The sequence below is a fragment of the Sciurus carolinensis genome, unplaced genomic scaffold (genome assembly GCF_902686445.1).
Source record: "Sciurus carolinensis unplaced genomic scaffold, mSciCar1.2, whole genome shotgun sequence".
Lineage (NCBI taxonomy): Eukaryota > Metazoa > Chordata > Mammalia > Rodentia > Sciuridae > Sciurus > Sciurus carolinensis.
This window is the reverse complement of record NW_025920126.1, coordinates 1,521,868-1,537,063: the sequence shown is the minus strand read 5'-3', so window position 1 is coordinate 1,537,063 and position 15,196 is coordinate 1,521,868. Positions and strand designations below refer to the sequence as shown.

General features: G+C 39.8%; 1 protein-coding gene across 1 annotated transcript in view; it reads right to left on the bottom strand.

Annotated features, from left to right (window-relative positions):
* LOC124973932 (putative ankyrin repeat domain-containing protein 19) overlaps nt 1-14,567 on the bottom strand; it is a 25,470-nt gene extending 10,903 nt beyond the window's left edge. Inside the window, exons 1-2 of the mRNA XM_047537564.1 lie at nt 14,489-14,567; nt 13,441-13,628 (exon numbers count right to left, since the gene is read on the bottom strand). Coding sequence (XP_047393520.1) covers nt 13,441-13,628; nt 14,489-14,567 — 267 coding nt within the window. The remainder of the gene's footprint in view (nt 1-13,440; nt 13,629-14,488) is intronic.
* Between the last annotated feature and the right edge of the window lie 629 nt (nt 14,568-15,196).

The following is a 15,196-nucleotide window of genomic DNA, read 5'->3' as shown; positions in this document are numbered from 1 at the left end:
GTTCTTTGTTCAATTTTTGTTTGGAAGATCTGTCCAGTGGTTAGAGAGGCGTGTTAAAATCACCTAGTATTATTGTTTTATGGTCTATTTGGTTTCTAAAATTGAGAAGGATTTGTTTAACATACATGGATGAGCCTTTCTTTGGGGCATAGATGTTTATGATTGTTATATCTTGCTGATTTATGCTTCCCTTAAGCAGTATGAAATGTCCTTCTTTATCCCATCTGACTAACTTTGGCTTAAAGTCCACATTATCTAAAATGAGGATGGATACTCCAGCTTTTTTGCTGAGTCCATGTGCATGATATGTTTTTCCCCATCCTTTCCCCTTTAGTCTATGGGTATCTCTTTCTATGAGGTGAGTCTCTTGCAGGCAACATATTGTTGGATCTTTCTTTTTAATCCAATCTGCCATTCTATGTCTTTTGATTGATGAATTCAGGCCTTTAACATTCAGGGTTATTATTGAGATATGATTTGTATTCCCAGTCATTTGGTTCATATTTAAAATTTTTGATACATCTTGGTTCCTCCATTATTTGACAGTTCCTTTAGGATAATTCCTCCCTTTGCTGATTTGCTTGTTTTTTATTTCTTCCTCATGAAATATTTTGCTGAGAGTGTTCTGTAATGCTGGCTTTCTTTTTGTAAATTCTTTTAGCTTTTGTTTATCATGGAATGATTTTATTTCATCATCAAATTTGAAGGTAAGCTTTGCTGGATATGAGATTCTTGGTTGGAATCCATTTTCTTTCAGAGCTTGAAAAATGTTGTTCCAGGCCCTTCTAGCTTTTAGGGTCTGAATTGAAAAATCTGCTGATATCCGTATTGGTTTCCCCCTGAATGTAATTTGGTTCTTTTCTCTCACAGCCTTTAAATTCTGTCTTTATTTTGTATGTTAGGTATTTTCATTATAGTGTGTCTTGGTGTGGGTCTGTTGTAATTTTGTGTATTGGGAGTCCTATAATCCTCTTGGACTTGATTTTCCATTTCATTCTTCAGATTTGGGAAATTTTCTGATATTATTTCATTGAATAGATTGTTCATTCCTTTCGTTTGTTTTTCTAAGCCTTCCTCAATCCCAATAATTTTCAAACTTGGCCTTTTCGTGATATCTCATAGTTCTTGGAGATTCTGTTCATGCTTTCTTACCATCTTCTCTGTTTGTTCAACTTTGTTTTCGAGGTTAAATATTTTGTCTTCAATATCTGAAGTTCTGTCTTCCAGGTGTTCTATCCTATTGGTTATGTTTTCTATGGAATTCTTACTTTGGTTTATTGTTTCCTTCATTTCAAAGATTTCTGTTTGTTTTTTTTTCAATATCTCTAAATCTTTATTGAAATGATCCTTTGCTTCCTGAATTTACTCTGTTAACTGTCGATTGGTGCTATCATTCAATGCCTGCATTTGCTCTTTCATCTCATCGTTTGCTTCCCTAATCATTTTAATTATGTCCATTCTGAACTCCCTTTCTGTCATTTCTTCTGCCATGCTGTCGTTGGATTTTATTGATGTAACATCGAGATTTTTGGGGGGCATTTTTTCCCCTTGTTTTCTCATATTGTTCAGGAATCAGTGGGTCATTAAGATATTGTAGATTTCCTCTACTGACTTGAAATGTCTGTGAAGATTGCTAGTATATCCCCTCTTATCCTTCAGTAGCCTGAAGTCTTGGAGGAAGTTGATAATGCGGAGCTCCACAAAGAAGCTGCCTCTCTAGGGGTGGTGACCCTCAGGTGGTGTATATTCCCTGCTAGTGGGCAGAGGTGCCTCCACTTGTTGACCAGTGGTCATCCAATGGGGAACTAGACTGTGGGATGAGGCAAGGCCTGTTTGTGCCTGTGTCTCTGGTTTTACCATCCCTGTGGGAAAACCTCCCCCGGCAGGGAAGACTCACTTGGTGGGGATGTCTCGCTGGTCAGTTGCCCTCCTAGAGGTTCCCCTCAATCTACAACTACCACATGGGCTGGGCTGTCTTCCTCTGCAATGTTCCCAGGGGCCCAGACCTACCTCCTGGCCCTGGGAGCTTCTCCCTTCACACGCAAGTCTCCTTAGGCTGCCTCTCCTCAGAGAATCTGCCCACAGTCCTGGAAACTTCGCTCCGCCCCTAGGCTTGTCTCTATGCGGCTCTTCCAGCAAGAAGTCACCTAGCTCCTGGGACCCTGCTCTGCACCTAATCGCCTGGCTATGCAGCCCCTCCTCTGAGCCGCCACCTGGAGCCCTGTATAACAGCTCCGATACCCAGAGACCCACCACACACCTCCTCTTCCTGACAGCAGCCCCGTTTCCAATGCAGTCACTAGGAGTCCAAGCAACTCACTTCGCATCTCCTCCTCCCGCCAACCGCCCATAGCCCTAGGCAGTCACTCCGAGTTCAAGTGACCCGCCCTGTTTCTCCTCCTCCTCCTTGAGGTACCCCCCCGGGTTTTCAGGAGTGGTGGCTCCGAGACCAAGTGACCCACAACATTCCTCCTCCAGGCAGGCCACTGGCATTCAGGAGCAGTCGCTTTTAGTCCAATCAACTCACCACTTGCCTCCTCCTCTGGCAACCACCTGTGGCTCTGATGCAGTCACTCCTAGACCAAGCGACCCATAGTGCTCCTCCTCCAGGCAGGCCACTGGTGTTCTGGAGCGGTCATTCTGAGTTCAAAAAGCTCGCCACGTAGCTCCTCCTCTGGCAACTGCCTGTGGCTCTGATGCAGTCACTCCTAGATCAAGCGACCCACCTCGCTCCTCCTCTTCCTCCAGGCAACCTCCCGGTGTTCAGGAGCGCTCGCTCTGAGTTCAAACAGCTCGCCACGCAGCTCCTCCTCAGGCAGTCGCCCGGAGCCCCAGTGGTTGCTCCAATTCCAAGCGCTGTGTTGAGCCGCCTCCTCTACGATGATCCCAGTTGTCCCAACCCTGAATGTTAATGGCCTGAATTCATCAATCAAAAGACATAGACTGGCAGATTGGATCAAAAAGAAAGATCCTAAATACAAAACATAATTAGAAGCTATTTCGAAAATCTATACTCCAACAAAACAGAAAACCTCGAAGACATCAACAAATTTCTAGAGACATATGAATTACCTAAACTGAACGAGGAGGACATACACAACCTAAATAAACCAATTTCAAGCAATGAAATAGAAGAGGTCATCAAAAGCCTACCAACAAAGAAAAGTCCAGGACCACATGGGTTCTCAGCCGAGTTCTACAAAACCTTTAAAGAAGAGCTCATTCCAATACTCCTCAAACTATTCCATGAAATAGAACAGGAGGGAACCCTCCCAAACTCGTTCTATGAAGCCAATATCACCCTGATACCTAAACCAGACAGAGAAACATCGAAGAAGGAAAATTTCAGACCAATATCCTTAATGAACATCGATGCAAAAATTCTCAACAAAATTTTAGCAAATCACATACAAATATATATTAAAAAGATAGTGCACCACGATCAAGTGGGTTTTATCCCAGGGATGCAAGGTTGGTTCAACATCACGAAATCAATAAATGTCATTCACCATATCAACAGACTTAAAGTTAAGAATCACATGATTATTTCAATAGATGCAGAAAAAGCATTCGATAAAATACAGCATCCCTTCATGCTCAAAACACTAGAAAAAATTGGGGTAGTGGGAACATTCCTAAACATTATAAAGGCAATCTACGCTAAGCCCATGGCCAATATCATTCTAAATGGTGAAAAACTGAAAGCGTTCCCCCTAAAAACTGGAACAAGGCAGGGATGCCCTCTTTCACCACTTCTATTCAACATCCTCCTTGAGACTCTAGCCAGAGCAATCAGACAAACCAAAGAAATTAAAGGGATACGAATAGGAAAAGAAGAACTCAAACTATCCCTGTTCGCTGATGACATGATTATATATTTAGAGGAACCTGGAAATTCCACCAGAAAACTTTTAGATCTCATAAGTAAATTCAGTAAAGTAGCAGGTTACAAGATCAATGCTCATAAATCCAATGCATTTTTATACATAAGTGATGAATCTTCAGAAAGAGAAATTAGGACATCTACCCCATTCACAACAGCATCAAAAAAAATAAAATACTTGGGAATCAATCTCAGAAAAGAGGTGAAAGACCTCTACAATGAGAACTACAGAACACTAAAGAAAGAAATTCAAGAAAACCTTAGAAGATGGAAAGATCTCACATGTTCCTGGATAGGCAGAATTAATATCGTCAAAATGGCTATACTACCTAAAGTGCTATACAGATTCAATGCAATTCCAATTAAAATCCCAATGATGTACCTTGCAGAAATAGAGCAAGCAATTATGAAATTCATCTGGAAGAATAAAAAACCTAGAATAGCTAAAGCAATCCTCAGTAGCAAGAGCGAAGCAGGGGGTATTGCAATACCAGTTCTTCAACTCTACTACAAAGCAATAGTAACAAAAATGGCATGCTATTGGTACCAAAATAGACAGGTAGATCAATGGTACAGAATAGAGGACATGGACACAAACCCAAATAAATACAATTTTCTCATACTAGACAAAGGGTCCAAAAATATGCAATGGAGAAAAGATAGCCTCTTCAACAAATGGTGCTGGGAAAACTGGAAAACCATATGCAATAGAATGAAATTAAACCCCCATCTCTCACCCTACACAAAACTCAACTCAAAATGGATCAAGGACCTTGGAATCAGACCAGAGACCCTGCATCTTATAGAAGAAAATGTAGGTCCAAATCTTCAACTTGTTGGCTTAGGATCAGACTTCCTTAACAGGACTCCCATAGCACAAGAAATAAAAGCAAGAATCAACAACTGGGATAGATTCAAACTAAAAAGCTTTCTCTCAGCAAAGGAAACTATCAGAAATGTGAAGAGAGAGCCTACAGAGTGGGAGAATATTTTTGCCAACCATACCTCAGATAGAGCGCTAATTTCCAGAATCTATAAAGAACTCAAAAAACTCTACACGAAGAATACAAATAATCCAATCAACAAATGGGCTAAGGAAATGAACAGACACTTCACAGAAGAAGATGTACAAGTAATCAACAGATATATGAAAAAATGTTCAACATCCCTAGTAATAAGAGAAATGCAAATCAAAACTACCCTAAGATTTCATCTCACCCCAATTAGAATGGCGATTATCAAGAACACAAGCAACAATAGGTGTTGGCGAGGATGTGGTGAAAAAGGAACACTCATACATTGCTGGTGGGGTTGCAAATTAGTGCAGCCACTCTGGGAAGCAGTGTGGAGATTCCTCAGAAAGCTTGGAATGGAAACACCATTTGACCCAGCTATCCCACTCCTTGGTCTATACCCAAAGGACTTAAAATCAGCATACTACAGAGATACAGCCACATCAATGTTCATTGCTGCTCAATTCACCATAGCCAGATTGTGGAACCAACCTAGATGCCCTTCAGTTGATGAATGGATAAAGAAACTGTGGCATATTTATACAATGGAATATTACTCCGCAATGAAGAATGATAAAATTATGGCATTTGTAGGCAAATGGTCAAAATTGGAGAATATCATGCTAAGTGAGATAAGCCAATCTCAAAAAACTAAAGGACGAATGATCTCGCTGATAAACGGATGAGGACATATAATGGGGGTGGGAGGGGTTAGCATTAGGTTTAGGGTTAGGTTTAGATTTAGCCTAAGGAGAGCGGTAAGAATGAAGGAAAGAAGGACTGTATAAAGGAAAAAGGGTGGAAGGGGTGGGGGGGAAGGGAAAAAAAAGAAACATCATTACCCTATGTAAACGTAAAAAATAAAAAAAAGAAAAAAAAATAAAAAAAAATAAAAATTTAATACATTAAACTTAAAAAAAAAAAAAAGAAAGATCCAACAATACATTGTCTACAAGAGACTCATATCATAGAAAGAGATACCCATAGACTAAAGGTGAAAGGATGGGAAAAAACATACCATGCACATGGACTCAGCAAAAAAGCTGTGGTATCCATCCTCATTTCAGATAATGTGGACTTCAAGCCAAAGATAGTCATAAGGGATAAAGAAGGACATTTCATACTGTGTAAGAGAACCATAAATCAGCAAGACATAACAATCATAAATATCTATGCTCCAAACCGTGGCTCATCCATGTATGTCAAACAAATCCTTCTCAATCTCAGAAACCAAATAGACCATAATACAATAATACTAGGTGATTTTAACATGCCTCTCTCACCACTGGACAGATCTTCCAAACAAAAATTGAACAAAGAAACCATAGAACTCAATAACACAATCAATAATTTAGTCTTAACAGACATTTATAGAACATACCATCCAACGAAGAGTAAATACACTTTCTTCTCAGCAGAACATGGACTCTTCTCTAAAATAGACCATATATTATGCCACAAAGCTAATGTTAGCAAACACAAGAAGATAGAGACACTACCTTGTATTCTATCAGATCATAATGGATTGAAATTAGAAATAAATGAAAGAGTAAAAAACAGAAATTACTCCAACACCTGCAGATTAAACAATATGCTTTTACATGATGAATGGATAACAGAAGATATTAGGAAGGAAATTAAAAAATTCTTAGAAATAAATGACAACAAAGAAACATCATATCAAAATCTCTGGGACAGTATGAAAGCAGTACTTAGAGGAAAATTTGTTTCATGGAGCGCATTCAATAAAAGAAGTAAAACTCAACAAATAAACGACCTAACACTACAGCTCAAAACCCTAGAAAAAGAAGAACAGACCAACACCAAAAGTAATAGAAGACAGGAAATAGTTAAACTCAGAGCTGAAATCAACGAAATTGAAACAAAAGAAACAATACAAAAAATTGACAAAATACATAGTTGACTCTTTGAAAAAATAAGCAAAATTGATAAAACCTTGGCCAAACTAACAAAGAGAAGACAAGAGTAAACCTAAATCACCAAAATTTGGAATGAACAAGGAAATATCACAACTGACACGATTGAAATTCAAAACATAATTAGAAGCTATTTTGAAAATCTATACTCCAACAAAATAGAAAATTTCAAAGATATCAACAAGTTTCTAGAGATATATGAATTGCTTAACCTAAACGAGGAGGACATACACAATTTAAATAGAACAATTTCAAGTAATGAAATAGAAGAAGTCATCAAAAGCCTACCAACAAAGAAAAGTCCAGGACCAGATGGGTTCTCAGCCGAGTTCTACAAAACCTTTAAAGAAGAGCTCATTCCAATACTTCTCAAAGTATTCCAGAAAATAGAAGAGTAGGGAACTCTCCCAAACTCATTCTATGAAGCCAATATCACCGTGATACCTAAACTAGACAGAGACACATCGAGGAAAGAAAATTTTAGACCAATATCCTTAATGAACATCGATGCAAAAATTCTCAACAAAATTTTAGCAAATCGCATACAAAAACATATTAAAAAGATAGTCCACCATGATCAAGTGGGCTTCATCCAAGGGATGCAAGGTTGGTTCAACATCAGGAAATCAATAAATGTAATTCACCATATCAATAGACTTAACATCAAGAATCATATGATTATTTCAATAGATGCAGAAAAAGCATTTGATAAAATACAGCACCCCTTCATGCTCAAAACACTAAAAAAAATGGGGATAGTGAGAACATTCCTTAACAATTGAAAGGCCATCTACATTAATCCCATGGCTAATATCATTCTAAATGGAGAAAAACTGAAAGAATTCCCTCTAAAATCTGGAACAAGGCAGGGATGCCCTCTTTCACCACTCCTATTCAATATCGTCCTTGAAACTCTAGCCAGAGCAATTAGACAGACCAAAGAATTAAAGGGATACGAATAAGAAAAAAAGAACTCAAATTATCCTCATTTACTGATGATATGATTATATACTTAGAGGAACCAGGAAGTTCCACCTAAAACTTTTAGAACTCATAAGTGAATTCAGTAATATAGTGGGATATAAGATGAATGCTCATAAATCTAATGCTTTTTATACATAAGTGATGAAACTTCAGAAAGAGAAGATAAGAAATCTACCCCATTCACAAGAGCCTCAAGAAAAATAAAATACTTGGGAATCAATCTCACAAAAGAGGTGAAAGATCTCTACAATGAGAACTACAGAAAACTAAAGAAAGAAATTAAAGAACACCTTAGAAGATGGAAAGATCTCCCATGTTCCTGGATAGGCAGAATTAATATTGTCAAAATGGTCATACTACCAAAAGTGCCATACAGATTCAAAGCAATTCCAATTAAAATTCCAATGACGTTCCTTACAGAAATAGAATAAGCAATTATGAAACTCATCTGGAAGAATAAGAAACCCAGAATAGCTAAAGCAATCCTTTGAAGGAAAAATGAAGCAAGGGGTATTGCAATACCAGAACTTCAACTATACTACACAGCAATAGTAACAAAAATGGCATGGTATTGGCACCAAAATAGACAGGTAGATCAATGGTACAGAGTAGAGGACACGGACACAAACACAAATAAATACAATTTTCTCATACTAGACAAAGGTGCCAAAAAAATGCAACGGAGAAAATATAGCCTCTTCAACAAATGGTGCTGAGAAAATTGGAAATACATATGCAACAGAATGAAACTAAACCCATATCTCTCACTGTGCATGAAACTAAACTTAAAATGGATTAAAGACCTCAGAATCAGACCAGAGACCCTGCATCTTATAGAAGAAAAAGTAGGTCCAGATATTCAACATGTGGCTTAGGACCACACTTCCTCAACAGGACTCCTATAGCACAAGAAATAAAAGCAAGAATCAACAATGGGGATAGATTCAAAATAAATAGCTTTCTCTCAGCAAAGGAAACTATCAGCAATGCAAATAAAGAGCCTACAGAGTGGGAGAAAATCTTTGCCAATCATACTTCAGATAGAGCACTAATCTCCAGAATCTATAAAGAACTCAAAAACTCAACACCAAAATTACAAATAACTCAATTGACAAATGGTCTAAGGAAATGAACAGACACTTCACAGAAGAAGATCTACAAGCAATCAACAAATATGGAAAAATGTTCAACATCTCTAGTAATAAGAGAAATGCAAATCAAAACCAACCTAAGATTTCATTTCACCCCAATTAGAATGGCGATTATCAATAACACAACCAACAACAGGTGTTGGTGAGGATATGGGGAAAAAGGTACACTCATACATTGCTGGTGGGGTTGCAAATTAGTGCAGCCACTCTGGAAAGCAGTATGGAGATTCCTTAGAAAACTTGGAATGGAACCACCATTTGACCCAGCTATCCCACTCCTTGGCTTATACCCAAATTACTTAAAATCAGCATACTACAGAGATACAGTCACATCAATGTTCATTGCTGCTCAATTCACCATAGCCAAATTGTGGAATCAACCTAGATGTCCTTCAGTTGATGAATGGATAAAGAAACTGTGGCATATATATACAATGGATTTTTACTCTGCCATAAAGAATGACCAAATTATGGCATTCCAGGCAAATGGAAGAAATTGGAGAATATCATGCTAAGTGAGATAAGCCAATCTCAAAAAATCAAAGGAAGAATGATTTCACTGATAAGTGGATGATGACACATAATGGGGCATGGGAGGGGTTAGTTTTAGGGTTAGAGTTAGGGTTAGAGAGGGGTGCAAGAATGGGAGAAGGAAGGACTGTATAGAGGGAAAAGAGGGGTGGGAGGGGTACAGGGAAGGGAAAAATAACAGAATGAATCAACCAACATTACCCTATGTAAATTTATGATTACACAAATGGTATGCCTTTATTCCACGTACAAACGGAGAAACAACATGTATCCCATTTGTTTACAAAAAAAAAAAATCTCTGGGACACTATGAAAGCGATACTAAGAGGAAAATTCATTACATGGAGTGCATTCCAGAAAAGAATGAAAGCTCAACAACTAAATGACCTAATATTACAGCTCAACACCCTAGAAAAAGAAGAAAAGAATAACAGCAAAAGTAGTAGAAGACAGGAAATAATTAAAATCAGAACTGAAATCAATGAAATTGAAACAAAAATTGACAAAACAAAAAGTTGGTTCTTTGAGAAAGTAAACAAATAGACAAACGCTTAGCCACACTAACAATGAGAAGGAGAGAGAAGACTCAAATTACTAAAATACATGATGCAAAAGGAAATATCACAACAGACACCACTGAGATACAGAACATAATGAGAAGCTACTTTTAAAATCTGCATTCCAACAAAATAGAAACTACTGAAGACATTGACAAATTTCTAGAGACATATGCTCCTCCCAAACTGAACCAGGAGGACATACACAATTTAAATAGATCAATATCAAGCAATGAAATAGAAGAAGCCATTAAAAATCATCCATCCAAGAAAAGCCCAGGATCAGATGGATTCTCAGCTGATTTCTACAAGACCTTCAAAGAAGAACTCATTCCAATACTTCTCAAAGTATTCCAGGAAATAGAAATGGAGAGTACCCTACAAAACTCTTTCTATGAAGCTAATATCACCCTCATACCCAAACCAGGAAAAGACACATTAAGGAAAGAAAATTTTAGACCAATATCCTTGATGAATATAGATGCAAAGATTCTTAACAAAATATTGACAAAACCTATCCAAAAACATATTAAGAAAATTGTGCACCACGATCAAGTGGTGTTCATCCGTGGAATGCAAGGATGGTTCAACATTCACAAATCAATAAATGTAATCAATCATGTCAATAGACTTAAGGATAAGAATCATATGGTTATTTTACTTGATGCAGAAAAAGCATTTGACAAAATACAACACCCCTTTATGCTCAAAACACTAGAAAAATTAGGGAGAGTAGGAACATACCTGAACATGGTAAAGGCTATTTATGCTAAGCCCATGGCCAACATCATTCTTAATAGAGAAAAACTGAAACCATTCCCTTTAAAAATGGGAACAAGACAGGGATGTCCTCTTTCACCACTTCAATTCAACATTGTCCTCAAAACTCTAACCAGTGCAATTAGGCAGACTAAAGAAATTAAAGGGATACAAATAGGAAAAGAGGAACTTAAGCTGTCACTGTTTGCGAATGACATGATTCTATATTTAGAGGATCCAAAAAACTCCTCCAGATAACTTCTAGAACTCATCAATGAATTCAGCAAAATAGGAGGCTATAAAATGAACACGCATAAATCTAAAGCATTTTTATACGCATGCGACAAAACAGCTGAAAGGGAAATGAGGAAAACAACTCCATTTGCAATAGCCTCAAAAAAATAAAATACTTGGGCATAAATCTCACCAAAGAGGTAAAAGATCTCTACAATGAAAACTACAAAACATTGAAGAAAGAAATTGAGGAAGACCTTAGAAGATGGAAAGATCTCCCATGTTCTTAGATAGGCAGAATTAATATTGTCAAAATGGCCATACTACCTAATGTGCTACACAGATTCAATGCAATTCCAATTAAAATCCCAATGACGTACCTTAAAGAAATAAAGCAAGCAATCATGAAACTCATCTGGAAGAATAAGAAACCCAGAATAGCTAAAGCAATCCTTAGCAGGAAGAATGAAACAGGGGGTTTTGCAATACCAGAACTTCAACTATACTACAAAGCAATAGTAACAAAATCAGCATGGTATTGGCACCAAAATAGACAGGTAGATCAATGGTACAGAATAGTGGACACAAACACAAACACAAATAAATAGAATTTTCTAATACTAGACAAAGTTGCCAAAAATATGCAATGGAGAAAAAATAGCCTCTTCAACAAATGGTGCTGGGAAAACTGGAAATCCATATGCAACAGAATGAAATTAATCCCCTATCTCTCACCCTGCACAAAACTCAACTCACAATGGATCAAGGACCTTGAAATCAGACCAGAGACTCTGCATCTTATAGAAGAAAAAGTAGGTCCAAATCTTCAACTTGTTAGCTCAGGATCAGACTTCCTTAACAGGACTCCCATAGCACAAGAAATAAAAGCAAGAATCAATAACTGGGATAGATTCAAACTAAATATCTTTCTCTCAGCAAAGGAAACTATCAGCAATGTGAAGAGAGAGCCTAGAGAGTGGGAGAATATCTTTGCCACTCATATTTCAGATAGAGCACTAATTTCCAGAATATATAAAGAACTCAAAAAACTCTACACCAAGAATACAAATAACCCAATCAACAAATGGGCTAAGGATATGAACAGACACTTCACAGAAGAAGATCTACAAGCAATCAACAAACATATGAAAAAATGTTCACCATCTTTAGTAATAAGAGAAATGCAAATCAAAATTACACTAAGTTTCCATCTCACCCCAATTAGAATGGCAATTATCAAGAATACAAGCAACAATAGGTGTTGGAGAAGATGTGGGGAAAAAGGTATACTCATACAATGCTGGTGGGACTGTAAATTAGTGTAGCCACTCTGGATAGCAGTGTGGAGATTCCTTAGAAAATTTGGAATGGACCTCCTATTTGACCCAGCTATTTCTCTCCTCGGCCTATACCCAAAGGACTTAAAATCAACATACTACAGAGATATGGCCACATCAGTGTTCATAGCTGCTCAATTCACAATAGCCAGACTATGGAACCAACCTAGATGCCCTTCAATTGATGAATGGATAAAGAAACTGTGATATATATATATTATATATATATATATATATATATATATATATGGAATATTACTCAGCTATAAAGAATAATAAAATTACAGCATTTGCAGGCAAATGGATGAAAGTGGAGAATATCATGTTAAGTGAGATAAGCCAATCTCAAAAATCCAATAGATGAATGATCTCACTGATAAGCGGATGATGACACTAATGGGGGGTGGGAGGGGGGCAAGAATGGAAGAAGGAGGGACTGTAGAGAGGGAAAAGGGAGGTGGGAGGGGTGGGGGGGAAGAAAAAAAATAACAGAATTAATCAAACATCATTACTCTATGTAAATGTATGAATATACAAATGATATTCTGTTAGTCCATGTACAAACAGCAACAACATGTATCCCATTTGTTTACAATAAAAATAAATTTAAAAAAAGAGCCCTCCCATCTCCCAGCTGCCAGTCCAGGCATGCAGCTCTGCAGCCAGTTCCCCAGAGCCAGCTCATGTCAGACCTGGTGCTGGGTGCTGGTGACCCTGAGAATGATGAATGCTCCTGGCCTTGGGGGCTCCCAGTGGTGTGCAGGAGATGGGAATGCAGACAGCAACTGCCTCCAGGCAGGAGTCGGTTCCCATTCAGCCAGCCCTCTCCTGTGTCAGGACCCCCATCCAAGGATGAAAAGCAGGGAGGATCCCAAACCACACATACCTCAGAAACCCAGGAAGAGGCCAAGAGAACAGGGGCCTGTGTCCACCTCGCCTTTGGCCCTGTTAAGGCTACATTCAATGCCAGTTCTCCCACTACCCTGTGTGATGTTAGAGTAGTCACTGTTCTGGGCTTTCTTCTTTATATAGGGAAGGGTTAGAACTAGGTCACACTCATGTGCCAGCTCAGTTGATTGTGGCATAAGGACCTGGTACTGGAGAAGTCTTCTGTGGCTACAACGTCCAAATCTGGGAGCAAAGACTGCCAAAATTGATCCATGCTGTCTGCACTGGATTGGCTGTAGGTGTGGATCATGGCCTCAGACCAGCAGGAAGGGTGTTGAGATTGATTAGTGATGTCTGCGAAGAGAATGGAACATTGATATTGTAGCACACTTGCCATATACTTATCCTTCAAGGTCTGGATTATATCCAGAGTCCTGCTGACTCACTGGATCTAGGGTTATGAACTTTGCAATCTGGTGATGGGGCATGGGCTTTTGTGCCACTGTTCTCCAAAGTCACCTCTGTCCCTTCCCTGTCCCTCATGTTACTTTCCTGCCCTACAGGTCAAACAGAAAGAAGAGTGTGTGGTCTGTGGCTGGAACTTGATCCGATCAGCATCCCGGAGGACCCCTGGAACCTCCCCAGCTCCATTAATACCCTGGTGGATAACATCCAGAGAGATGTGGAAAGTCAGCAGGCAGGGAGGGTCATGGTGGGGGTTGTGGCCTTTACCTTGACTTGAATGCAGCAGGGTCCTGCCAGGGTCCATCTCCATGCCCCTTCCCCTGCATGTTCAGGGAAGGACAAGAAAAGTAGGTCTGCTTTCTCAGTTGAGTGAGCTGCTCTGGCAGGCCTGGGTTTTGTGCCCTTTGCCAGGGTGTTGCTGATGCCGGTCACTGGTCATACTGAGCCTTTCTCATGAGTCGAGGCTGCAGAGGCTGAGCTGTTCTTCACTGCTTTCAAACGGGGCTTGGTTCAGTCCTTTTGTTTATCCTTGAGGTCACAGCTGGAAGGTGGGGCCACCAACGGATCAGATGCTGCTGCATCAGAACAGGGAGCACCGGTGCCCACTCAGGTTTTCCTGGAAATTGAATTTCTCTGGCTGCTCGAAGTGGCAGAGGCCAGCTGTCCTGTGCTCATGTGGGGTAGGAAATGAGTGGTAGCTCCCCACTTGGGAGCTCTCCAGTTCCTGCAGCCTGGTGTCTGTGCCACACCTCTGATATCACTGCCTTGGTCCTCGTTGGCATTTGAATCTAGGTCTCCTAGGTTGGAAGTACCCAGGCTGGGGGACATTGGACCAGGAGAGCTGGAAGTAATGACCCAAGGGTCCAACCCCCAGGGAATAGCTGCCTCTGAGCTGGAATCTCTGTTGACCCTGACCTGTCTGGTTTACAAAACTGTGATTGGTAAAGGGTGTGGGCTTTGTGACCAGAGGGCCAGGACTTGAATCCCAGGCCATGCACATTTGGCTGTGTGACCTTGGCACACCCTTGATTTGTCCAGCATCCATGTCTGCCCACGTGCAGCCCCAGGGCTCCTTCTGGCCCCATGCAGTCATGAGGATAAACCAGTCTGTATCCAACAGCACTTAGTGCCCTGCCTAATGGGGGTACACATTCAGTATGACATCTGCTCTGGCTCTCGTCACAAATGACCAGGCCTCTGTCTGGCCTAGGGAAGACAGTACCTCAAGTGACATGGAGGCCATTCAGACTTTCCTTCGAAGTCTTTTCTGGCCTCAGGGAACCTTTGAAGGAGAGGCACCTGGCTGGCTGGTGGCCGGAGGAGTGAAGGCCTTCTCCCTAGGGCAGTCATGCAGTCCAGGATGCACAAGCTTGAGCACGTGTGTGCACTCAAGGTCTGCTGGTGTAAGTGGGTGTATCACAAATGTGTGTACGTGTGTGTGCGTGTCTGCAGGAGCT